General features: G+C 44.6%; 1 protein-coding gene across 4 annotated transcripts in view; it reads left to right on the forward strand.

The window, feature by feature from the left end:
• The first annotated feature begins 705 nt into the window (after window positions 1–705).
• LOC136612685 (uncharacterized) overlaps window positions 706–25,251 on the forward strand; it is a 37,551-nt gene continuing 13,005 nt past the window's right edge. The window contains exons 1-2 of one of the 4 annotated variants that reach the window (XM_066593201.1): window positions 706–828; window positions 17,066–17,221. In XM_066593201.1, the coding sequence (XP_066449298.1) occupies window positions 17,077–17,221 (145 nt within the window). In that variant the 5' untranslated portion in view covers window positions 706–828; window positions 17,066–17,076. Of the gene's footprint in view, window positions 834–3,048; window positions 3,069–16,219; window positions 16,279–17,065; window positions 17,222–25,251 lie in introns of those variants that run through there. The other 3 variants (XM_066593202.1, XM_066593204.1, XM_066593203.1) reach the window with 3 other exon arrangements.

Below are 25,251 nucleotides of genomic sequence, written 5' to 3' on the forward strand. Positions count from 1 at the left end.
CAACATCGCATCAGTAAAAAACATCTCAAATGCGAAGGAAATCATTGAAAATCATTGGTTTCATAACTCTGCTTTTTTACTCACTCTCACATCGCGCAATTTTATTGCCCGTGTGAAGGCGGTCTAAGGGTGCATTCATACGGGCAATTTGCAGGTGAGTGCGTTATCACACTTGCAAAGCCACGAGTTTTATGTGAGTGCGCTGCGTTTTGCGAGAAACTTACGTGAAAATCACATGTTGTTCCAATCTTAAAAATAGCAAAAGATTTTTGTAAAGGTCCATAGAGAATAATGGGCAATATCTCCCAAAAATTGCAAGTCATGGGTTATTTTCCAATGTAATCTATGTACATCTTGCAACACACAGAAATGGTTCGGGGGAAATCGCCGGAGCAAATGCAACCTGAATCCCAGGAAGGATCGCTGACCCTAACTAAACAGACTATTTCCCTGGAGCCTTATCAATTTCTCCTCCTGCCCATTATATGAGGCGCATTGCCATGGAGATGCAAGGTGGGGGCAGCACAATGCTCTGCAGGGGTTAATGATCACATCTGAGACATGGCCTGACAGTAGAGGACAGCACTGCCACCTGCTGGCTACAGACAGGAACTACCATGCCTGTCACCTTGAGCAGGGAGGGACAGGGTCTGTAGATTATGGGTTACTCCTGTGTGTGTCATTTTTGTCACCGTATGATATAAATGCCAACATGATGTGACAGGTTGTGTAGCTGAGCCTGTTGTGTGACCCACTTCAGCCATAGGTGGAGCTGAGGGGAAGACGTGCCGTTGTGCTCGCCGTACCTGAACGCTGTTTACCTGGAAGGTATTGCAGTATATGAGGGGGAGCTGATGATAGGGTTGGAGGAGATCAGTGCGGTGGGAGGGGGTGACATCATGTCTATATCTGGTGGTGGCACTGGGAGTGGGCGGTGGTTCTGTGTCTTTTATTACATGACATATTATTTATCTGCCTTATTAGTATGTCGTATACGATTGGACGTGTTACTGCAGTCTACATTTTCCGCTGTTGCCCTTGGCATATTTTTGTTCGTCTCACTTATATATATTTTTTTTCTTAATGCATTCCATTTCTTGATTGACACAGTATACAGTGGGGTCCGGGGATCCGTAGCGCTATGTCATAGGTTTTATTTTGCACTATATGTATGTAAATGTCATAAAATGTTTGAGGGAAGTCTGTCTTACCTTTAGGCCGCTGACGAGCGATCACATTCTGGCGCATCCGTAATACAGAGGGGTATCCTGCCTGATAGCGGGTCTCCTGAATCTGGGGTGCTAGTCGTTTGGGTTGGGATACCCGCAGTCCGGCCGGGACACTTATCCGTATTACAGCTGCGCCAGAATATGATTGTTTGCCACCGGCCTTACATATATGCTGCCATATTGTGACTAATGACTCCTTCTTTGGAAACTGAAGGCAGTTGGTAACTGGGGGGGAAATATAATGTGGTGCATTGATAATATACAGCATATTTCAACCTAATTTTTACACAATTTGCTTAAAGGGGTTGTCCCGCGAAACAAAGTGGGGTTATACACTTCTGTATGGCCATATTAATGCACTTTGTAATGTACATTGTGCATTAATTATGAGCCATACAGAAGTTATTCACTTACCTGTTCCGTTGCTGGCGTCCCCGTCTCCATGGTGCCGTCTAATCTTCAGCGTCTAATCGCCCGATTAGACGCGCTTGTGCAGTCCGGTCTTCTCCCTTCTGAATGGGGCCGCTCGTGCCAGAGAGCGGCTCCTCGTAGCTCCGCCCCATCACGTGTGCCGATTCCAGCCAATCAGGAGGCTGGAATCGGCAATGGACCGCACAGAAGACCTGCAGTCCACCGAGGGTGAAGATCCCGGCGGCCATCTTCACAAGGTAAGTAAGAAGTCACCGGAGAGTGGGGATTCGGGTAAGTACTACCCGTTTTTGTTTTTTTTTATCCCTGCATCTGGTTTGTCTCACGCCGAACGGGGGGGCTATTGAAAAAAAAACAAACCTGTTTCGGCGCGGGACAACCCCTTTAAATAGTGTGGAAATTATTGTAAGGGTTTACAAATTGTTTTTGCTGAATTTTTTCCAAGTCCATTTCGCTGTGGTTTTGGCTAAATTGCTGCAAGGACCTCGATATGGCAGCAATGTGCGAATAAGGCTTAAAGGGGTTATCCCAAAACTGGCTTATCACCTATCCACCGCTGAGACTTTCACCAGTCCTTAGAACAGAGGACTTATGTCCCACTCCTCCTCCTTGCTGGTTCATGGCATTGCCTGGAGATGGAATGGAGCAGCGGTCGAGCATACATAGTGCTGCTCCACTAATTTTCTATAGGGCTGCCGGAGATAGCTGAGTGCTTGGACTCTGTCTGATTTCTCTCAGTTCTATTTCAGGGGCTGGAATGCCACATTACAGGGCAAATTGCTGAGAAAACTGTGGGAACAGTAATGGCGGACAAATTTGTTGCCACTCAACTTTTAAGCTTTTGCTCCTTCCCCCCTTAGTGTATTCAGTACGGTGTTCTACCTACAAATCAGTTGACTTTTAAAGGGTTTACTCACTAGAAAACAAAAATTCTATACTTACCTATTCCTCCCCCGTCAGTCTTCCTACCAAATCTTCTCCTCACCGATCTTCTCCTGTCTCCTGCAGTCCCCCGGGTCACATCACCTCCAGACGATGGATTCTTTGTCTTCTGGTGACGTGACGAAGCATCCATTCTCTGCAGTCTCCTTCCTGCAGGGCAATGTACCCAGTAACTAGTGACATAGCGTTCATAGCCTAGCAGGGAGTGCCGAGCTGTTGCCAAGACTGTGCATCCACATTGTCTGTCTGCAATCTCGGCAATAGATCGGCATTCCTTCCTAGGCAGTGACCGTTACGTCACTAGCGGCGTAACCTACACTGACTGACCTGCCGGAAGAAGAATGCAGAGAACGGACACATCATAACAAGAAGAAGAGGATCCAGCCGGCTTGCAGTGAGGTGACCTGTGGGACTGAAGAAGATCAGCGAGAAGAAGATGCTTGAAGAAGGCTCCCTGGGGAGGAATAGGTAAGTGTTGATTTTTTTTTTACATGACAAAACCCCTTTAAGCTTGGGTGACTACTATTATTGTGGCCATACATGTAAGACAAAGTAGGTTGATGTGTGAGAGCTGGCGTGGGGGGACGTCCAGCTCACCATGATCGGCTTATGGATGTTGTGATCTCTGCGGGGTAAGGTGCCTATCTGAAGCCTGGGTGTCAGGCCTTCCAGGGAGAATCTTACATTTTTGTCTCCCGCTGTTACCAACTGGTCCTCATTGAATTCAATCTCAGTACCGTGGGAATGAACGGAGATTACATCCATAGTCCAATCAACCAGTCTATTAACTTAATGCGGATCTTGCTGTCTTCCTGAGTGCTAGGGGAACAATCAGTGAACCTCAGCAGCACGTCTCTGCTTCTCTAGCTGGAGGCTTTAGGGCTCCTGTCCATGGGCGATTGTGCATTGCGTTACTTGTGGCGATAATCCGTCCGCGGGTGCCGCAGGGCACGCTTTCCATAGCAACGCTATGGAAAGCGCAGTCTTCTGTCCACGAGCGGAGAATCATAGCGATTCTCCGCTCGTGGGACTCAAATCGCGGCATGCCGCGATTCTCTGCGGTGAGCCTATCTGCCAAAGTTGCAGAACCACTCACACACCTTCCTTATGTTGAGGGGTGGCTACTTAGTACTATTCTTGGACAAAAAGGCATATAAAGGGTGTCAGGCCACATAGTATGTGTAGCGCACCATGCAGGCTTACAACCTATTAATATTTAAATCCAGCAGGCTGCCCTCCACCTCATAGGTGAACCACACTGGGACCCCGGTTTCTCCCAGCGTTCAAAGGCGCACTGCATGTTACTGATAAATACGAGATATAAGTTAATATTTTGGCCAAAATACACAAGCTCACAACCCGCGTCAAGGGTCCTCGTTTACCTGCGAGTCCATACACTAAGGCCGGCTGCACATGAACGGGTTTGAATTGCGGAATCCGCGATTAGCACCAGTGTGAACGATCCGTGGTATTCCACACACATTACGAGAATAGAACATTCACATGAGCGGAGAGCGATTGCGATTTCCGCGAACGGAAATAAAATCGCAGCATGTTGTATTTTTGTGCGGGTTCTGCACAGACGGCTTCCATACAGCAAAGGCGAAAGCCTGAACGATTTCTCGTCTGAACAAGCCGACGATGTATCTACCCGCCTCAGAGAGGAAAGCGCGGTAACGCAGTGCGTACGTATGTGGATGGATCTGGAGGTAGCGCAGAGAATACTCAGCAATGAATAATCTCGTAATGTTGAATGCTGTTACTTGTTGCTGAAGCGATCCTGCCAAGGGTCAAGCGCCCTCAGTGCCAGTCTCCTGTCTTCCCTCTATACCAGCCCATACCAGAGTTTGAGTGCCACTCCACAATAGGGCACATTATGGCTGCATACAACCTGTGAGGTGGACTGAGCATATTGGCCCCATTGTTCGTCCAACTTCATATGGGGGCTTTTTCTATCAGACTCTATACAAATGCGAAAAAACAGGTGTTGTAAGTGGCTTATGATACAGTAGGTGGAGGCACTATTACAGATTTGGGATTGGGGCCCAGGAATTTCAAGTTACACCTTTGACAAATTATTTAGGAGCCGTCATAGGCACGCAGAATTTTAAAGCTCTTGAGGAAGTGAGAATGACTTGTATAAGGTGATTGTTTTTAACTTAAGTGAAAAGTTTTAAAGACTGTGACACATCACTTTCAGGCTCGCTCGGTAACACGCCCGATGGGTCACTTTTAGATTTCGGGCTTTTAAGTGTCTGTGATCAGTATATTCAGGGTTGGGCATCAGTGTTTTGTTCCCCAAGGAGACACCCATAATGGTTTCCCTCCCATCCTTTATACAAACTACCGGTATGTGAAAGTCCAGTAAATATAGGAGTAATGGAGGAATCTTCACCTAGTAGAGCCCTGATCATCCAACTAATTTAAACCAGATAGTGAAACATTTCCATTTTTCTTCTGCTTTTATTTGTTTGTTATTCTGCTGTCTGTACATGACTATGGTGGCGACCATCTTATCTGAGATGCTTTTAACAGCGTTTAGAGATGCTTTACAGCAGAAATCATGGGACATTCACACAATGGACAGGAGGGGACGCATTGACTTCTAAGGCAGGGTGTTATGGGCAAGCTGTGTGACATGTACAGAGGTCATTGTGCAGGGGAGGGCAAGAGCTGATTTCTATATAGGTGTTAACCTTCATTGTATGGGTGATTTTACACATAACTATCGTCATCTCATTTACTTTCTGGAGCAGCATGTTTAGACAGGCAGATTCGTCCTTGACTTGTTCAGTGAGAATCGTTCAGTCTTTCACATAATGAATGTGAAAGACTGAACGATTACCATTTAACCCCTAAAGTACTAGGTTATTTGGGTTCTAAAGCATCAAACACTTTTTATAGATTTTACCTATGTGGTGTTTTTTTTATATCTTTTTTTCAATTACTTTTTTCTCGCTTTTTTAATTTAATGAGAGGTAAAAAGCTAAAAAAATTATTTTAAAAAATTTATGGTTGTTTATTTGTAAAATTAGTATATTTACACCAAAATAAAGTATGGGAATGGGTTCCTCGTTTTGTTTTGGAAGTTTTTATATGTAATTTGCATAGTTTTGGATTACAGGGTGCATATGGCATCGGTTCTGTTTGGCGTCGCGGGGGGGTCATTATCTTTTTATTTACACATATATATATAAAAAAAAATTTTTTGAACAATTATTTTTATTGAGTTTTCTTTTATACATACAAAGGTACAGCAGTATGGAAAGGTTTCCGGTTCTAATACAAGAATGTAGTCACAAGCCTTGTATCTTCTGAAAGGGAATATAAACTAAATAATAGCATTCCATTGTTATTTTATTTCACAGCTTTCAGTGCTATTTTCAGGAAGAACATTATAAAATGAACAACAATGGCCTGGCCGGGGTCAATTAGTATTTCAAAGGGGGAAAAAGAAGGGTTGGATGGTGGGGTGGGGGTGGGGGGTATTCCCTCTCTCTCAGGACCGCCGCCCCCAAGGGCAGAGGCATCAGGTAATCCTGTTTAGGTTAATAGACTCATCCCCGTCGTAGGAAGGGCATAATTTATCCATGGGGTCCATATACTAAGAAATGTATCATTTTTATCTTCTGCTATAGAGGTTAGCCTTTCATCTATCAGATACCAGTTCATGCGGCATTTAACTTCAGAGAAGTCCAGAGAGGCTTTACGCTAGGTCTGGGCAATAGTTTGTTTTGTGGCTAAGAAGAGGAAAGAAATCAATTTTCTAGAATTTGGGGATATGTCCTTGATCTTTCTGTTCAACAAAGCTTCCCATGCATTTTTGCGTAAGTTGTGATATGTTACTGAGTAAATTAGGGAGTATGTTCTTATCCAAAGTCTTTTGACTCTAGGGCAGGACCACCATATATGGAGCATGTCTCCAGGGGAAGAACAACCTCTGAAACATTCTTTAGGGTAGCCAGGAACCGCGTGTGCAATTCGAGTGGGGACCAAATACCAACGAAGAAGGATTTTATATGAAGTCTCCAACATTAGTATGTTACGGACCCCTTGATTGGTAGAACTCCAAATCTGAGACCACTCCTCCTCACTTAGAACGTCCCCCAAGTCCCGCTCCCACCTGGTTACATATGATAGTTGTGTGCGATAAGTAGTGTGAACAAGGTTGGAGTATATTTGGGAGATGAGGCCCCTTGCCTGTGGGCGTTTAAGGCAGAAGGATTCAAAGGGGGTAAGGGTGTGTGGAGAATGTGTATTTTTCAATAAGGATGACAGCCAGTTTTTTAATTGTAAATAGCGGAATATTTCCGAGGATGGTATGTCCTTATTTTTCTGTAAGATGGGGAATGCAATCACACCCTCCCGAGAGAGTAAGTGGGGAACTTTAGTAATGCCTCTTTGTGTCCCGACTTGAAAAGCTAAAAGGGAGTCATGACCTGCTGGAAATAACGGATTATGTAAGAGTGGTAGTAGGAGTAGATGAGGGGAGAGCAAGTTCCCGGAGTATTTTATGGAGTCCCAGACTCTAAGGCAATGTTTTATGATTGGGTTAGATATTGCAGGCCTACGAGTTGGGGGGATCCATAATAGTGAATCTACTGGGAGGGGGTGGATTTCCATGGCCTCTATCGAAAGCCAAAGTGGGGCATTTATGGTGGAATGCAGGGAGGCCACCTGGGCAATCTGGGCCGCCTGGTAGTATTTTGTAAGCTGTGGGGTTCCCAAACATCCTTGCCGCCTGTGTCTGTACAGAGTGGAACGAGATACTTTAGGGATAGAGTTATTCCAGATGAAACGGAGGGTTATCTGTTGAAGGGTGTTCAAAAAATGCCCAGGGACCTGAACTGGAAGAGCTCTGAAAAAATAGAGAAGTTTAGGGAGAAACGACATCTTTAAGGAGTTCACTCTCCCAATCCACAATATGTGGTATCGGTCCCAACTTTCTAACAGTAGGCGGAATTTACGGAGGGGTGGTATATAGTTTTGTGTGTATAGCGTATCATAGGAGTTGGTCAGACTCACCGCCAAGTAGCCCAGTGACCCCGTCAACCATTGAAATGGGAAGTTGGATTGTAGCAAGGAAAGTATGTGAGAGGGCAGGGTGAGATTAAAAGCTTTTGATTTTGTTTTGTTAATTTTCAGGCCAGAGATTGACCCAAACCTGGACAGCTCCGCCATGAGATTTGGGATTGTTATATATTTTTAAAAAAAATTTTATTCTGTAATTTTTATTCACTTACCGTATATACTCGATTATAAGCCGACCTGGGTATAAGACGAGTCAATAAGTTTTACCACAAAAAAAAAAAGAAAAAAACAATCGGTAAAACTTATTGACTCAAGTATAAGCCTAGCTATACTTGAGTATATAAAAAAAACGCAATACTCACCTCCCAGCCGACGTCTGTGTCCCCAGCTCGATGGTCTCCCCGGCGCTGCAAAATTCTCCCCATTGTCATCTCCCTGTTCAGCTTTTTGAATTCCCCCACCATCAGCGCTGTGTAAGTAAGCTCTGTGATTGGATTGAGCAGCAGCCAATCACACCCGGCGCTCGATAAACCAATCACAGCCATTCAGTGATGTCAGCGGGTGAATTCAAAGCCGAGCAGGTAGATAACAGAGGGGAGAACTCTCAAGCAGCTTGCCGCACCGCTGGGGAGACCATCGAGCTGGGGACACAGACGTCCACTGGGAGGTGAGTATTGTATGTGTTTTTTTTTTTACCTCACTCGAGTATAAGCCGAGGGGGCTTTTTCAGCATAAAAAAATGTGCTGAAAAACTAGGCTAAGGGTGCCCACCCACTGGCGTTTGCGATTTTCGTGCGTGAAAAACGCCGCGTTTTCCCGGCGTTTTTTGCCGCGTTTTCGCGGCTTTTCCATTGACTTTCATGGGTGCATTAGGAGAAAAATAAGGACACATATGCAACTGACAGTTCCTATGTTAAAAATCGCAACGCAACGCAACAAAAAACGCCAGTGGACAGGAGTACATTCAATTCTAATTGCTCTTGAGAAAAAACGCAAAACGCAAAGAAAAAAAAAATCGCCAGTGGGTGGGCGCCATTATACTCGAGTATATATGGTATTTTTGTACCTGCTTTTTTTATACCATCTATGTCCCCCATGACATCACAGATGGGGGACATTCACATTTTTTTTTTTATTTCACACTTTTCTACTTTATCTAGAGCATCCATAGAAGCAGCATTCATAGGAGCCCCAGTTACAGGGGAAAACGTCCCCCTGTAGTGACGTCAGTCATTAAAGGGGTTGTCTCGCGGCAAACCTCAAAATTTTACCTTACCCCATTCCCCCTGTCACCCCCCTGGCATAAAATAGCAAATTAAAGCAGTTTTTAAACCGCTTGCTACTTACCGATCCGACGAAATAAGGACTTTAAAAAATCTTCTCCCTAAGATGGCCGCCGGTCCTTTCCCAGGGATGCACTGCGGTTTTCTCCCATGGTGTACCGTGGGTCTTCTCCCATGGTGCACCATGGGCTCTGTGCGTTCCATTGCCAATTCCAGCCTCCTGATTGGCTGGAATCGGCACACGTGACGGGGCGGAGCTACGCGATGACACGTAGAAGGGGGCGGAGCCAGAACGCCGCTCGTGCCTGGACCAAGCAGAAGGGGAGAAGACCGCACAGCGCAAGCGCGTCTAAAAAAGCAAGAAGACATCAGAATTAGACGGATCCATGGAGACGGGGACACCAGCAACGGAGCAGGTAAGTGAATAACTTCTGTATGGCTCATATTTAATGCACGATGTACATTACAAAGTGCATTAATATGGCCATACAGAAGTGTATAACCCCACTTGCTGCCGCGAGACAACCCCTTTAACAGAGTTGATTGGGGTCTACTAGGACCCTACAGCTCTGCTGTGACAGATGGCGCCCGGCGATCATGTGATCTCCAGGTCGCATAGTGGAACAAACAATTCCGGTTTCCCTTTTAAATACATTAAGCTCATTGAGTGCTATGTAGCCTGGAAAGGAGAACATAGATGTTTGCGGAAGGGCCGCAGGTCAGACAGCATCCCTTGACTTCCATTGCCATTGCAAGCTATGGAAGGCATTTGCTGCGGAATATGGAGGCAGACGCCCACTCTGGATTCCGCAATGCAAATACGGCCTTACTGTAGTTGCCAGGCCTGGTATTGTAGGCCAAGTTCTAATTGGAATGCATGGGAACTTTGCTTGCAATACCAAGCCTGCCCACTACAATAAGAACAGAGCTGTCTGCTTCCTGCAAAAATTAGCTTGGTGCAGGAAAGACTATCAGTAATTTACAACCAGACAACCCCTTTAACATATAAACTTGATTGATAGAATATGTTATTTTCCGATGATACATTTGTCACTGACATATTTAGGGTGTGGCTGCAGCACATAACTTGTTTAGTTTTTGAATTTACATATATATTGCTACATTTTTACATTTTAACGCCTTAACAACCATCTATACGTCTTTTGGCGGCAGCCGTTAAGGGGCTTTATTCTGAAGCATACACCGCTTAGATAACAGCCTGGTACTTGCTCAAACAGAAAAACCGACAAACCCTGCTGCTTAACCCCTGTGGTATGTAAAGGGCTGACAGAGGGACGGAGATCCCTCTATCACCCATCAGACCCCCGTGATATGATTGGGGGTTCCCAATTAGTTGCTACGGCACCCAGAGGCTTTCATTTGGCTTCTGGGTTTGCCAGCTACGGTGGCCTATGAGGCTCAGCCTATGTTCTCAGTTGCTACTGCAGTGAGGATGAGACTGAATGGAGCACTGGTTGCACCATTCACTTTCAACAAGACTGCGGAGATAGACGAGCGCGTGCCGCTTGACTATTTCCATAAACCCCAATAAAATGAATAGAGCACTGACCTGGGGGAGAAGCGACCCCCACAATGGCAGGTGAGTTCTGGAGATTGTGGGGGTCATTGGTGAGACCCCACTGATCAGCAAGTCATCCCCTACCCTATGGACAGGAAATAACTTGTCATTGTGGTTTTGGTAAGCAAGAAAATGCTCGCTGATCGGTAGTACATCTCCCCAACAGGAAGACCTACAGCTGCCTTACAGGAACGAACAATTCAAGTAACGATCATTTGTCCCCAAAAGCCAATTCTCGTCCCGTGTAAAAGAAAATGTAATGAGCGCCAATCGGTGTGTGTCAGTCGGCGCCCATTGCATCAGGCTAGGAACTCAGATTGCGTAAAACGACCGTTAGTCATCGAACTTTCACAGAAACGAGTATATCTAAGAAATTGTATAATAAAATGTCACAGAGCTTGGCAGAAGGCGACTTCTATTTACGGAGGCTCATTAGTGCTTTCCAATACAATCAAAATGATTGAAAAGGATATCTTCTCCGAGCAAATATGGAGATGTTGGCGATGTCATCCGAATCAATATGTCTTCTCCCGAGGCTTTCATTTACTTATTATCCCTCTGACACTTTATTACTGTAGTTCATCGCAGGGAAATCAATAAGCTTTGTGTCTACGCTGAATATAGATAAAAGCTCTTTACTTCCTCTTTATAAGGGTGCTACAAACACAGGAGTGCGGAGAGGAAGCTGCCATGCAAAGTACCCAATTCAGAGCGCCCGCGTGTTAGTCCAGTTATGCAAAGCGTCTGACAATACCCTCAGTGTAATATATGTCTAGGGGACATGTGCCTTTTGTGTGCATTAAAGGGACACTCCACCTAAAGTCAGCAGGTTATAAAAGTACAGCAATGTTATAAGGCTGGCAGCCGATGTCACCCTATGTATATATGTATTTGTGGGGTTTGACAGCACAAGACATAGGGAAGATCACGGGAGCAGCAGGTTTACTGAACTACGTGTCAATTATTGCATTGAAGACCACTGGAATAGCTGGGAACTGGGAACAATAAAGTTCAAGCTTATAGTTGCTTTAAAATACAAACTTTTCCTAGTGATGACTAAATAAGAGCCCGAGTATGAAATCACTGCAATAACATACAAAAATGTTGCAATTTGATCAACTTTACACATGTTCGACGGCCAGCCATGACAACCATGTGCAGTACAGCGAACTGGAAGTGGAGAAGTCTGCGCAGATGCCACCGCCGTAATGATAATACAAGTGCGCAGGGCTCACTGGCCGCAGGCAGGGTTGTATTCCCTGCACGGAATCAGACCTGCCGTGGACATTGGGCTTTAGACACATTTTTTTTCCCTTATGTTCGCTCATGGGTGACTTACAATATTTTTAATGTTTAGTAAGATTAGCACGTTACAACTCATCTAGGTACTGCCAAGCGGAGTGTATAATGTACTGTATGCATAGTGTGTATAAACTTCCATATAACCTTTTTCATATATCCTGCTGGGCCATAAGGAAGTAATAGATGGAGGCCTCCTGGATGCAAACCCCTCACTAGCCTATGTAGGAGGGTCACTGGAGTTATTACATTACACCAGAGGGATAACATAAAGGGAATCTGTAAGTTAGAGCATGTTGTCCAAACTGCCGGCCTTGTGTTTTATTCATTTATATCTCTGCGCATTCTGAGCTGAACAGTCCAATGGGCGGAGCTATCAGTGACTGACAGCTCCCCCTTTATATACAGTTATACATAGATACCTGTCAATCACTGATAGGACCATCCATTAGACTGTTCAGCACTGTTGATAGCTTTATGGATATAAGTGATGAGTATAAATTGTATTCTATATTTGATGGGCAACCAGTGTAGTGACTGGCACAGTCTACAACCCCATCTAACACCCGTGGCCTCAGTTGCTATGGATACAGCAGTACTCAGTTTAGCAGTTTGTAGCTGGTTGTGAGACTGCAGCATACCTGTGTGGAGAGTCCAATAAATGACACCTCACAAATGTCCACATACATAGCTAGCAGTGCATACTGACCAATAACATTGAAGCATAGTTTTTCACCACTATCTTCACATCTCCTGACCGTGATATCATGTCATCTCAAGTGCTAATGCCGCCAACACCAGTCCAGCCTTCATCTAATTGTGAACTGTTGTCTAGTCCTGAAACAAACCATTGCTGTTCTGCAAACATATCACCACAGCGACAAGCTACGATTTCACCTCAGCGAGCAACTGAAGTTCGTAAAACACATGCAGCTCAAATGTGAAAGCTACAAGATAACATGTCTCCTCAGCGAGCTGCTGAAGTTCGTAAATCACTCTTTTCAATGTTCTGGAAAATTGTAAAAAAAATTCTAATAGCTTACTATTTGCACAGAAATATTTGTACCAGCTCAAATTGCTTACAGGGCATATTAGTCAGTGGCACATTGTGCCACCAGAAACATTGGTACTATTAAATACTAATAACTAGATAGCTATTCTATGATGACAACAAAGACAGATATTCATAGACAGTGTCAACCTCGTTGACAGTATGCTTACATATAAATTCCCAGGCAGAACTCAATGCCCATGAATTGCCCTCTTACAGAGAAACATGGCTGCAATAAAAACAAGGCATAGCAGGGTGCCCATTAAAATCAATTAAAACAATGGACAGCAAGAACCGCAGTGAACAGGTCCCTCAGCTCCAACAAAAGGAGGGACACGTCTATTGGCGACAAACAATCCTCTCACCAGCTTAACTTCTCCTAATAGGACTTTGGACTTGTGTTATCACAACTGACATGAACATAACCAATAGCCTTTATTAGTTTAGAGGCCCCAGAGCTTTCATCCAAGTGTAATGTCACTAGATGCTTGGCTGCCCACTCGTACTCCTGCATGGTGTGACTACAGCCCCCACCGTCCTTTCTCTGCTCAGTGGCTGGGGGGACTATTTACCATATGTATTGTGTAGGATGAGACCTCCTGGGGATGTTTTAGTAGATGTATTTAGTAGGTTATCCTTAATGAGCTCTTATCAAATATTGGTCTGGTGTTCCCGACCCTTGGGTCATCGCCTCCTATGGTTGTCAGACAGATGGGTTCTATGTAGTTATGCACATTAGGTCATTTTTGACAATATCCATCAACTCGCACATAACTGGGCATGTTTATAATAGGGGGTACAATGGATCAGATGCGTTGAAATCTAATCCTTGCCCTCCCCAACAGTAGATGTTGCCCAGACCTACCAAAATCATCATCTGGTACTCTGTTTTCCCGATAAGACCTACCCCGATTTTCGGGGTGGGGGGAATATAAGCCCTAGCTAGAGTACATGTAAAAAAAAAAAAACAACTCAAAACAATACTTACCTAGCAGCCGGCGTTAAGGTCCCTCGCGCTGGTCTCCGTCGCTGCTGCAGTCTGCTGTGTTCGGCGCTCGATTAACCAATCACAGCCATTCATTGACGCTCGTTCACCTAACAATTGGGCCATTTAAAAGAACCAATTACCAGCCAACAAATGAGCCAATGCCTAACTGGAACACTGCCTATAGCATCTGACTAAATAGTCTGATCGTCAGAACCTGCCACACCATCCTCCAGCATTTCACATGGAGAAAAGCTGTATGACTGTCTAGCTGTGTTCTGAGTAATAACGGTGACCCAAAGGGTTAATAGCGTGGGATAACAATGCCTGCAGTCTAATACTATTTTAAAAGGTAGAGCAGAGCTCCCTTAACATGTTTCACCACCGAAGTGGCGTCTTCATGGGAATATAGGAGCTACAAGCTATATTTTGGGAATAGCATATAAGCAATGGGAGATTTTGTATTCTCACAGTTCTATGGAATTGCTTGGTTGCTATTCATTAAAGGGGTTGTCCCGCGAAACAAAGTGGGTCTATACACTTCTGTATGGCCATATTAATGCACTTTGTAATGTACATTGTGCATTAATTATGAGCCATACAGAAGTTATTCACTTACCTGTTCCGTTGCTAGCGTCCTCGTCTCCATGGTGCCGTCTAATTTTCAGCGTCTAATCGTCCGATTAGACGCGCTCGCGCAGTCCGGTCTTCTTCTTTTCTGAATGGGGCCGCTCGTGCCGGAGAGCGGCTCCTCGTAGCTCCGCCCCGTCACGTGCCGATTCCAGCCAATCAGGAGGCTGGAATCGGCAATGGACCGCACAGAAGACCTGCGGTCCACCGAGGGTGAAGATCCCGGCGGCCATCTTCACAAGGTAAGTAAGAAGTCACCGGAGCGCGGGGATTCAGGTAAGCACTATCCGTTTTTTTTTTTTTTAACCCCTGCATCGGGTTTGTCTCGCACCGAACGGGGGGGGCTATTGAAAAAAAAAAAAACGTTTCGGCGCGGGACAACCCCTTTAACTAAAATCATAGCGCATTTAAAGCGACTCTCCGGTTTCGGGACAAAATTCTGTCCAAGGACCAGAGGGTGAGGATAGTGCATCTGCAGTTGTCCTTCTCTGCTGTCTCCCTGATCCACTGGTTCCAGTTTCCATTTTTAGTCTTCCAAGATGGCTAATGCAATCTTCAGACTATCTAGTGCCCACAGTGCATTGGTAGTGTTCGATTACCAATATACTTCACCTACCTGTTCTCTAATTGGCCAGAGCTGCTCACGGGATCAGCACTGACCAATCAGCAGTGCCCAGTGTGCATTAGGTCATTAGAAAATTGCTGCAGCATCTTGGACGCCCAAAGACGGGGCCCAGAACAGGCGGTTTAGAGGGGCGGCACAGGAGAAAAACTGCTGGTAATATACCCCCTACTACTTATGTCCTGGGTCAGAACTTTCTCCCAAAATCAGAAGTTCGCTTTAAGCTGCAGTTACTGCAAAACAGATACACTTTGTACTCGGGATCCCAATATAGAAATGAAGAGTACAAGTCTCTATTCTTCCTTCATAACTAATCCTATTGTATAACTTCCCTGACTCATGCCTTATACCCGCTAAGTATCATGTTGGGGGGGTTGGATGACCAATTCCCTCTATAACGTAAGATAGAAGCAATACGTCCCAATCCGGTGGGGGAGTCTATATACATCCCAGACGCTGGCTGCCTGCTTTTTATACACAGCATCATCAATGCAGACATCATATATGGGGACAGACACTTCCAGACACTTTCTCCCCCCCCCCCCCCAACCCCTTTCGAGAAGGAAGGACCCTTCTTTGTGCCAATTTGTTTCACATGAAATTAAGCTTGAATGTGAAATTATTAAAGTCAATCCTCTTATTGTAGACAGACAGACGACTGTTGCCAGGCAGCCTGGTATGGGGGTGGATGGTAGAGAGCAGCACACAGGGTGGGTATATTGGACGCGGCGGGCTATTCTGCACTTGTGCGGCATAAAACGCTCCAGTGTACATTGTGTGCCGTGTAGTGTTGGCGTACACAGGGCCCCCTCTATCTGGGCTCTGCACGGTGTCAGCGAGGCTCCTCCAGCTGCTGCTGCTGGTCCTTTGACTAAGTGCACAGGGTATTGTCGTGTAGTAGAGGAAGCTTTATTGATCTCCTCAGCCGCCTCTTTTGGCGGATAATAGAAAGCGTTAATCTCCCCCTGGGAGGGTATGAATATTCAGATTCCCTCCAACAAGGGAGAGTGGGGGGAGTATGTCCAGGAGCAGCTTACCAAAAGCTCAGCTCGCCTCCCATTGGACTCTTTCATTATCCGTGGTACCCTGTTCCCATCTATCACCTCTTCTTCTTCCCCTTGTGACACTTGTGAGGAGGGACGGAGGGAGTGACTCACAGACACACTCAGAGACACACACACCCGAAGAGCGGAGAGAGGTGAGTACAGAGGTGCAGTATTGTCTTACAGCACATGTATGTAATATATATATATATATATATATATATATATATATATGTGTGTGTGTGTGTGTGTGTGTATTATATATACATATACACACGGTATACGAGTAATCGCAAATCTATGAATATACTGTCATGAGTTTATTGTTGCATTATGTTATTTTGCATTGAACCTTTGCACAATCTATATATATATATTACATACATGCAGAGCATGATGCAAGTTTCCGAGGCAGCCTGGGAATCCCAGTTGAGTCCTGTGTCCCAGGGTTTTGTGATGAAGAAAGGGGGGGGAAGGGCGCACCCATTCAAATGCAAACTACTTGAATTGAAATGAGGGTCTTGTTCCAGTCCTGACACTTGTGAATATGGGATTGTGTTGAGTGTAGGCAGTGATTTCTATTCTGCATGCAGCAGCCCTCCCTCGTTTTGTGCACACAGACCTGTCATACACATGTATCTCTGTGGCGATGAGGATGTAGGAGTAGGGATATCTCAGCACATTGGTGAGTAGATGACTGTGTGGGAAGTGTATAGGAGGCTGGGGCAGCATCTGGCTTTCTCTGCATAATTAATACCTCTAGGACTAGGACTGGGTTATTAAAAGGAAGATGAGATGCACTGGTGTCTGGAAGACCTCTAGGTAAAGGGGGTAATGATATCAGAGGGTCACGGTTCATCCGAAAGAAAGGAATAATTAGTCTAGAATCAGATACATGTTCTTCGTTTAAGTAAATAATAACCATATATTTCCTCCTTACAGGCTAAATCACAATGGACACCTCCGCTAGTGTGAAATCCAAGGGGGGAACCCCAAACAGGCCTCTAACTTCTAGACCTTCTTTGTCTAAAAACACAAAAACCGGAAGCCCAACTCCCAAAGTAGCCACAGAGAGCCCCCGGCCAGCAACCTCCAGGGGTGAGTGACTGAAACGGCTCATTACGTCTTATTGAAAGGCAATGGGTCTGCAGCATTAAAACAATTGGACATGATGAACATAAATTGTGAAGTTGAGGAAATGTAACAAACTTTAATTTTTTTAACATTTTTGAATGCAATTGTGTAATTTGTGATGTACGTACGAATTATAATTTACTGTGAAGTACATTGAATGTTATGTCCTCAGTGCCATTCACTTCAATGGAGCTTAGCTGCAATACTTCACACAACCCATGGACCGGGGTGGCGCTGTTTTTCTAAGTCTGTACAACCTCTTTAAAGACTATAGTTGTGACACAGCAATAGGGGTACAAAGACTGGGCTGTAACGGTGTCTGGACCCTACTCATAAGATCCCCTTTGCAACAACATAGGAGAACGGCAGTGCCATAGGGTATATGTTATTGCACAATGAGGGATTTGTCTGATTATGCAAATTAGTACATTTATTATAGTCTAGTTGATGAATTCACAAGATCCTTCTGATTCATGCTCACTATGGGCTCTATAGAACCTCATTATGCAGTTGATTTCATATGGCAACATACAGAGGCTTTGTTTTAAACTCACAAAAAAGTTGTGCGATGTTCCATCGGATGCCGTATGTATACAGGCAGTGTCTTTTATTGCTTCTATGCGAACATGTTTTCCCAATATGGCAGGCAAAGTGCCTGTATACCTCCATGCAGGGTGTCTTGTACAAGAGGTCTTAGATTAAGTAGAAAGACCAAGTTAAAGGGGTTGTTCAATTGAAAACTATTGATGACCTATCTGTAGGATAGGTCACCAATGGTAGATCAGCACAGGTCCACCACCTAGGATCCCAGCTGATCGCCAGACCAGTGTGCTCATACACTGTAGTGGCCCAGCTTGGTATTTGAGCTGTGTCCCCATTCATTTCAATGGGATTTACGCCTGCAATACTAGGTCAGGCCACTTGCAGAGAATGGAGCTGTCTGCTTCCTGTAGAAATCAACTTAGTGCATAAGTACACTGACCCGGCAAACAGGTGATCCCGGGCGGCAGCCCCCAGCTGATCTACTATTCATGACCTATCTTGGGGATAGGCCAACAATTGTTTACAACTGGACAACCCCTTTAAGGACCATTCATTAAGCATTTTAGAAGGACTGATAATTAAGCACAATGCAGACCTACTTTTATGCTGGTCATACAGCAGCAATTTTAGGTGGTTGACAATACAGATTTCTGATAACTATCAGCAGGGCTTCAGGGAATAAAAGAATATGGCGGATACTGGCCAAAGGCAGATATTGGTTTTCTCAATTGTTTGGGTGAACCCATCAGTATTGTTTGAAAGTCACTCCTGGAAAAATAAGAGCTGCACCAACATTCACGGCTTCCATCCAGAACAAGGCAGATACACTCTTGTGCATTGTGGGCTCCAAAACAACAACCTTCTCTGACACGTCATTAACCGTATGGCTGGTGCCTATTACTCGTTTATGGCCAGCTCTACTCCTTGAGGGCTACTGTAGTTGTCTAATGTCAAGTCTGTATTAGGGCCCTTTTACACAGGACGACTGTCGGGCAAATGATGCCCGACACTCGTCCCTGCACATACTCGCTCTCATTTACCTGCACAGAGCTAGTATCGCTGCCTCACAGCAGGGAGACTGCAAGAAATTTCTCTCCTCTCGCTACCCCGCTCCTCTCCATTGACATAACACAGTGGCTGTTCAGTACTGAACGGCCACTATGTACGCTGAAACGGCCATTCAGTACTGAATGGCCGCTGTGTTATGTCATTGTTTATGCTGCATAAATGTTGGACGATGAGCTGCTCGCTGTTCGTTCAGTATAAATAGCGGCTGTTCAGTAGTGAACGACCGCTGTGTTATGTCAATGGAGAGGGGCGGGGGAGCAAGAGGAGAGAACTCTCCTGCACTGCCACGTCCCCCTGCTGACCGCTCTGTGAGCAAGCCAGCACTACTAGGTCCCGTGCAGGAGCACGAGAGCGTGGAGACACAGGGACGAGTGTCAGGCATCGTTTGCCTGACATTCGTCCCGTGTAAAAGGGCCTTTAGATATTGCTGGGCCTGTGGGACAGAACATATAAAAACGGTCTCTTCGTGGGCATAGAAATAAGGATTTTCTCCGGGAGAGTCAATCAATCAGATCAGCACTCATCTACCAGACTGGTACACAGGCCGATTCTGATTGTATGAGAGGACAAACGATTGTCCATATGATTGTTTGTCCCTATAGAGGTGTTATTGGTCAGCTGTACATAAGACAAGCGAGCACTTATATGCTCGCATAAAGGAAACAATCAGCCAACAAACGTTTGCTCATTTGTTGGATAATTGTTTCTCCTTGGTGGCGTTAAAGGGGTTGTCCCGCGCCGAAATGGGTTTGTTTTTTTTTTCAACCCCCCCCCCCCCGTTCGGCGCGAGACAACCCCGATGCAGGGACTTAAAAAAAAAAACAGCACAGCGCTTACCTGAATCCCCGCGCTCCGGTGACTTCTATACTTACCGGTTGAAGATGGCCGCCGGGATCTTTTTCCTCCGTGGACCGCAGCTCTTCTGTGCGGTCCATTGCCGATTCCAGCCTCCTGATTGGCTGGAATCGGCGCGTGACGGGGCAGAGCTACACGGAGCTACACGGAGCCCCATTGAGAAGAGAAGACCCGGACTGCGCAAGCGCGTCTAATTTGGCCATTAGACGGCGAAAATTAGACGGCTCCATGGAAACGAGGACGCCAGCAACGGAGCAGGTAAGTGAAAAACTTTTTATAACTTCTGTATGGCTCATAATTAATGCACAATGTACATTACAAAGTGCATTAATATGGCCATACAGAAGTGTATAGACCCACTTGCTGCCGCGGGACAACCCCTTTAACTAGAAGCTCTTGGGCCCCAAAGCAGAACCTGTAACAGGGCCCCCTACCTACCATGTACCATTTATAATAACAGAGTTTTCCTATACAATAGAGGGGCCTTTGGTCCCCTTAAGGCTCCAGGGCCTGGAAACGACTGCTATGTCTGCACCCCCTATCGCTACACCCCTGTCTATGTATTACAAATGAAGCTAGTAGATGGTTTCAAACAGAACATATTATGACGATCAACCAAGCTAAAGGTACCACGCTATATCTCCTCCCTGATCTGTCTATATCTCTTACCCGTGTTCTCCGTTCCACTAATCACAATAGACTTTATGCCTCCTTCATCTAAATTTCCCACTCCAGTCTCCAAGATTTTTCCTGAGCTGCACGAGTTCTTCGGAAGGCGCTACCCCAGGCAATCAGATCAATTTCCAAAGGCCACAGTTTTAAACGTGCCCTAAAATTTCATTCCTTTAGGCAAGCCTATCATATCCCCTAATTTAACTCTTCTCCATTTACCCCTCTTCTACATTCTCCTTCAGAACACGATCCCTTTCATCCCGCAGTATACACCACATCCTTATACATCTCGTGTGATGCAGAGTGTAAGCTCTCGCCTGCGACCTGAAGGTTGCAAGTTCGATCCCTGCGTGATTCAGGTAGCCGGCTCAAGGTTGACTCAGCCTTCCATCCTTCCGAGGTCGGTAAAATGAGAACCCAGCTTGGTGGGGGGTAATAAGTAATAATTACCTGAAAGCACTGCGGAATAAGTTGGTGCTATACAAATACCGAGATTTATTTATTTATGTAATGCACTTCATATTTGTGCATACAGATCTACCTGCTGGTGACCGTTTCATAAAGCTCTATGTATAAACTATATAGAAAAAAGATGCAGACAGACATACAGGGTGAGGCCCAGGTTTGGACACAACCATTTAACTGGTGTAATAATGAGACAATCGACTTCCAATGTGTGAAAGTATTAACTTGGCGGAGAAGATGTTTTTGGTGGCCATTTTGAACTCCACCATATTGAATTCAGCTCAGGTTTTTCAAATGGGAAGGGGATGAATCTTGGCTAGAATTTACTTAGAAACACACTGGAAGTGTCAGTTTTGCCCCATATCTACTTGTTTAGGAGACGTTTGCCTCACCCTGTATAGTAAAAATATAACCACTTTTTTAATAGTCCTCAAAATACTAAAAACAGATGAAATGGAAGAACACCTCTTCATATTATGTTAAAAGCATAAGAACACCATAATGATTGTAGATAATAGCATGTGCCAGATAACATTTCATTCTCTCAGGGGGACAGGAGCCCCATTCTGGTGATCGGTGTGGGAACCAATCAACTAGTTACCCCCCTCCTGCATATAGGGGATAACTTAAAGGGAACCTGTCACCTACCTAAAGCACCATAAATTAACTTACGTTTATAGTGCTTTAGGCAGGTGACAGGTTCCCTTTAATATCACTGAAATACTCATGTCATGCTGTAATATTACTAAGCAGCCTGGAGATAATGGATCAGCCTAACTAAGCTCTGGAATAGAAACTACATGTCACTGCTTACTGAACTGTACATGACATGTAGGGGTTAAGTGCATCCTATTTAATTAGTGAATTAATGTTGTGCAGTGTCCATGTAGACTGGAGTGAATGGGTGAGTCTAGTGGCACCGGAGTTCTGTAAGGAGCACTAGCTGTTGCTCACTGTCACTTCTACTGTACAAGGCTCCTAGGAAGGAGGTGCCGGATATTTAATTAGTACCCATTAACCCATAGAATACACAGTAACAATTAATCAGCTCCCATTGTCTTCTCGCTGTACGGCGGCCAACTACTGAACGTCTTGTGAACCCTCCGTCATCTGATTAGACTGCGCCAGCTCCTGAATTACTTTTACCGTAACATAACTCCCGAACGTTGTAATAACTCTGTTACATATTATCACGCTCATGAAATGTTATTATGCCTGAAATATCTGACCGCAGGAACTCTGGGATCCTCATTTTCCTACAGATGGAACATTTTATTATTGTAAGCAGCCGAAGTATCTCATATATTATGTCCTCTGTACGGCTTCAGAACCCAATTTCTGACCTGTCTGTTAGAAATATAACTCCCGAGTCTCTTATTAATCCTGCAGTATCTAATTACTGCTCTGTAGATCCCTGATATCCTAACCCTTACATGGCCAGGGGTCACTGATGTTTCGGTGTTCAGGTCCCATTCTACAGATCTGGTATTCCCACTTTCAAAATATAGTAAATTTTGCATTTTTCCAGTGACATATCTCTGCAGGTTAGTTTTTTTGCGGGACAAGTTGTATTTTTCAATGGTATCATATAATGTATTGGAAGACTTGTAAAAGTGGGGCGAAATGGGGAAAAGTCTACAATTGCACCATTTTGGGAGGGTTTTTTTTTTACAGCGTTCATGATACAATAAAAAATGACGTCTTTAATCTGTGGGTCAGTGCAATTACAATAATACCAAATTTATATAGGAATTAAAAAAACCAAAAAAAAACTTGTATGTTCAAAAAGTTTTTAAGACAGCAGTTTCTCAAATATCAGTTATGTAGACACGGTTATCATCACAAAAATGTTATATTATCCAATCCCTATTGGGAAGTGCTAATATATGCTTTGAGAAATACCATTGTCCAAAATTTTTTCAATAGGTATAGACAATGAAAAATAATTAAAACTAAACCCAATGTATGGGGAAAAAGGAAAGGGAAGGACAGGGTGGGGATAAAAGCAAGAATGCTTTCAGAAATAGAAATGTTAATAGTTTATTTTTGTCAATTAACGATTGAGGGATCAAAATCCCCACGCCCAGGAAGGGCTGGCTGTGATTGGTTGATGAGCTCCGTGGCTCAGCTAATCAGAGCCAGTGCTCATTGAACCAATCACAGCCATTCAATGAAGTGCCGGCAACGATTGGCTGAGCCAGGTTGCTCATGAAACAATCACAGACAGCCCTTCCTGGAGGCAGGGATTTTGATTCTCCAATCCAGGAAGGGCTGGCAGAAGACTGAAGACAAGTGCGGAGGTGAAGAGGAGACCCGGGCCGGAGATGACAGCGCTTCTTAGTTAAGTTATTTTTTTTATTTTCTGCAGCTAGGGCTTATATTTCATTGCAGGCTGAGTCCCATTCACAGTGAAACAGCTCTGAACACTGACCCCAGATTGAGTGAACAGCTGATTACCAGGGAACTTGACCAGTGGATCCCTGCTGACTTCTTATAGATGACCTATCCTAAGTCAGACATCCCCTTTAATTATTTAACAGGAAGTCCTCATAATATAAAAAAGCCTTCTGTCTTGTTGCATCATATTATGGAAATCTTCTTCTCTAGAAAATAGAGGCGTAGTAGGGATTTGTATGAGTGCTTTATCCTATTTAAAGTGACCCTCCGGTTTTGAGACATAATTTTGTCCTGGGAACAGAGGGCAGTTATATTACCTGCTGTGGGCCTTCTGTGCTAATGGCCCTCTAATCTGTTTGGTTCTGGGTCTCATTTTCAGCTGTCCTAGATGGCCACTGCAGTCTTCAGACTACCTAATTCACAGTGCATTGGTTGTGTTAGACTACCAATGCACTATACCTGCTCTCCGATTGGCCAGCACTGCTCAAATGATCATTGCTGGCCAATCAGAAAGCAGTGCACAATGTGCTTTCTGTAGCTACAGAATTGCACCTTGTGGATCGGATGAACATCGGCATAGAAGACTGACAGCAGGTAATATACTCTTCCCCCTTCAGCCCAGGGACAGAATTTTGTCCTGAAACTGGAAGCTCACTTTAAGGGCTAGACATGAAGTCTGCAGCAATGACCAGTGCCATAAAAAGCTAGGTAGATGACAAAAGAATAGAGTGTCACAATCTGTTAACGTTGCATCACCCAATGTTGTTCCAGCTTCATTATTTTCACACTATCTTATTACAATTCCCTACTCTGTTTCCAAAATAATCCTTGTAACATTTGGTTATAGAGTACTTGTACTTCCAATTCGGACCGCTCATGCTCTGGCGGCTGTTTTCGGCAGCTGAAGTCAACTCCATATAACGGTATATGGGGCAGTCCTCAGCTTCTGGATGGAGCAACAGATGAATACAGACAACGGAGCAGGAGCACTTCAAAATGAAAGTTCAAGTACCCTCTATAAGGCTTCAGATCCAAAAATGCCATAGGGCAATAATCTAGCTCCAAAAACTATCTGCCCCCTGTCATGTTGTAGCCAGCCACCCAGCTCATGTATATTGTATTACCTCTGTAACATCGTATTAGTACTTTAAGGCATCTTATTAATGTAGCACGGGTGTCTTATTAGTTCTGTAGCATCCTATTACATATTATGGATTTTCTCTGCATCATGAGGAGGTGACTGTCATACTAGGTCAGCAGCCCGAAAAGTGAACGGTGCGCTATATACATTTAGTTGGAAGCGTCTGCTCGGAAGAACAGCCACGGCTCGAGATTAACTCTTCTTGGACAGCGAATTCCTACTCTATGAATATCTATCATCTTCTATGATTTCAAAATATAGCTCAATCTCACAGGGACGTATACATTGACTATAGGACCACGTTACAAAACTCACACCTCTACTGAGGACTACCCCAAGTTGCAGGTCTTCATCAAAGTAATGTCCACCATGATTTCATAATACAGGGCGTTCGCAGAAATACTTATCCCAGAGTATAAGCCATTGTTCCAGCATTGCAGAAGGGGATGTGGGTGGAGCTGCTTGTTCCAAAGAACAGAAGAGAATTAATTAAAGACGAATTAGTATAACAAGTAATCTCTATCTGTAAAGGATAAAGACAAATGCAGGACTGGAAGCAATAAAGGAAGCTTTAATATCTTACAGAAAAATGTTCAATATAAGCGCCGTCAGTGGCTATACAAAGATGTCCACGGTTGAGCATTTCTGGCATCACCATTTCACAAAACAGTCACATTTGTCCTTCCAGTTTGCTAACATCACGAGGTGTGCTGAGTATCAGTCAGACAGGTGCCATAAAGGGAATCTGTCACCTACTTTTAGCCCTATAAGATAAGCTTACAGGTTGAGAGTAGGTGACCTGCTGAGTCCGGGGATGTAAAGGCTCATTTACACGCAAAGACAATCTTTCAAA

The sequence above is a fragment of the Eleutherodactylus coqui genome, chromosome 2 (assembly GCF_035609145.1).
Source record: "Eleutherodactylus coqui strain aEleCoq1 chromosome 2, aEleCoq1.hap1, whole genome shotgun sequence".
Taxonomy (NCBI): domain Eukaryota; kingdom Metazoa; phylum Chordata; class Amphibia; order Anura; family Eleutherodactylidae; genus Eleutherodactylus; species Eleutherodactylus coqui.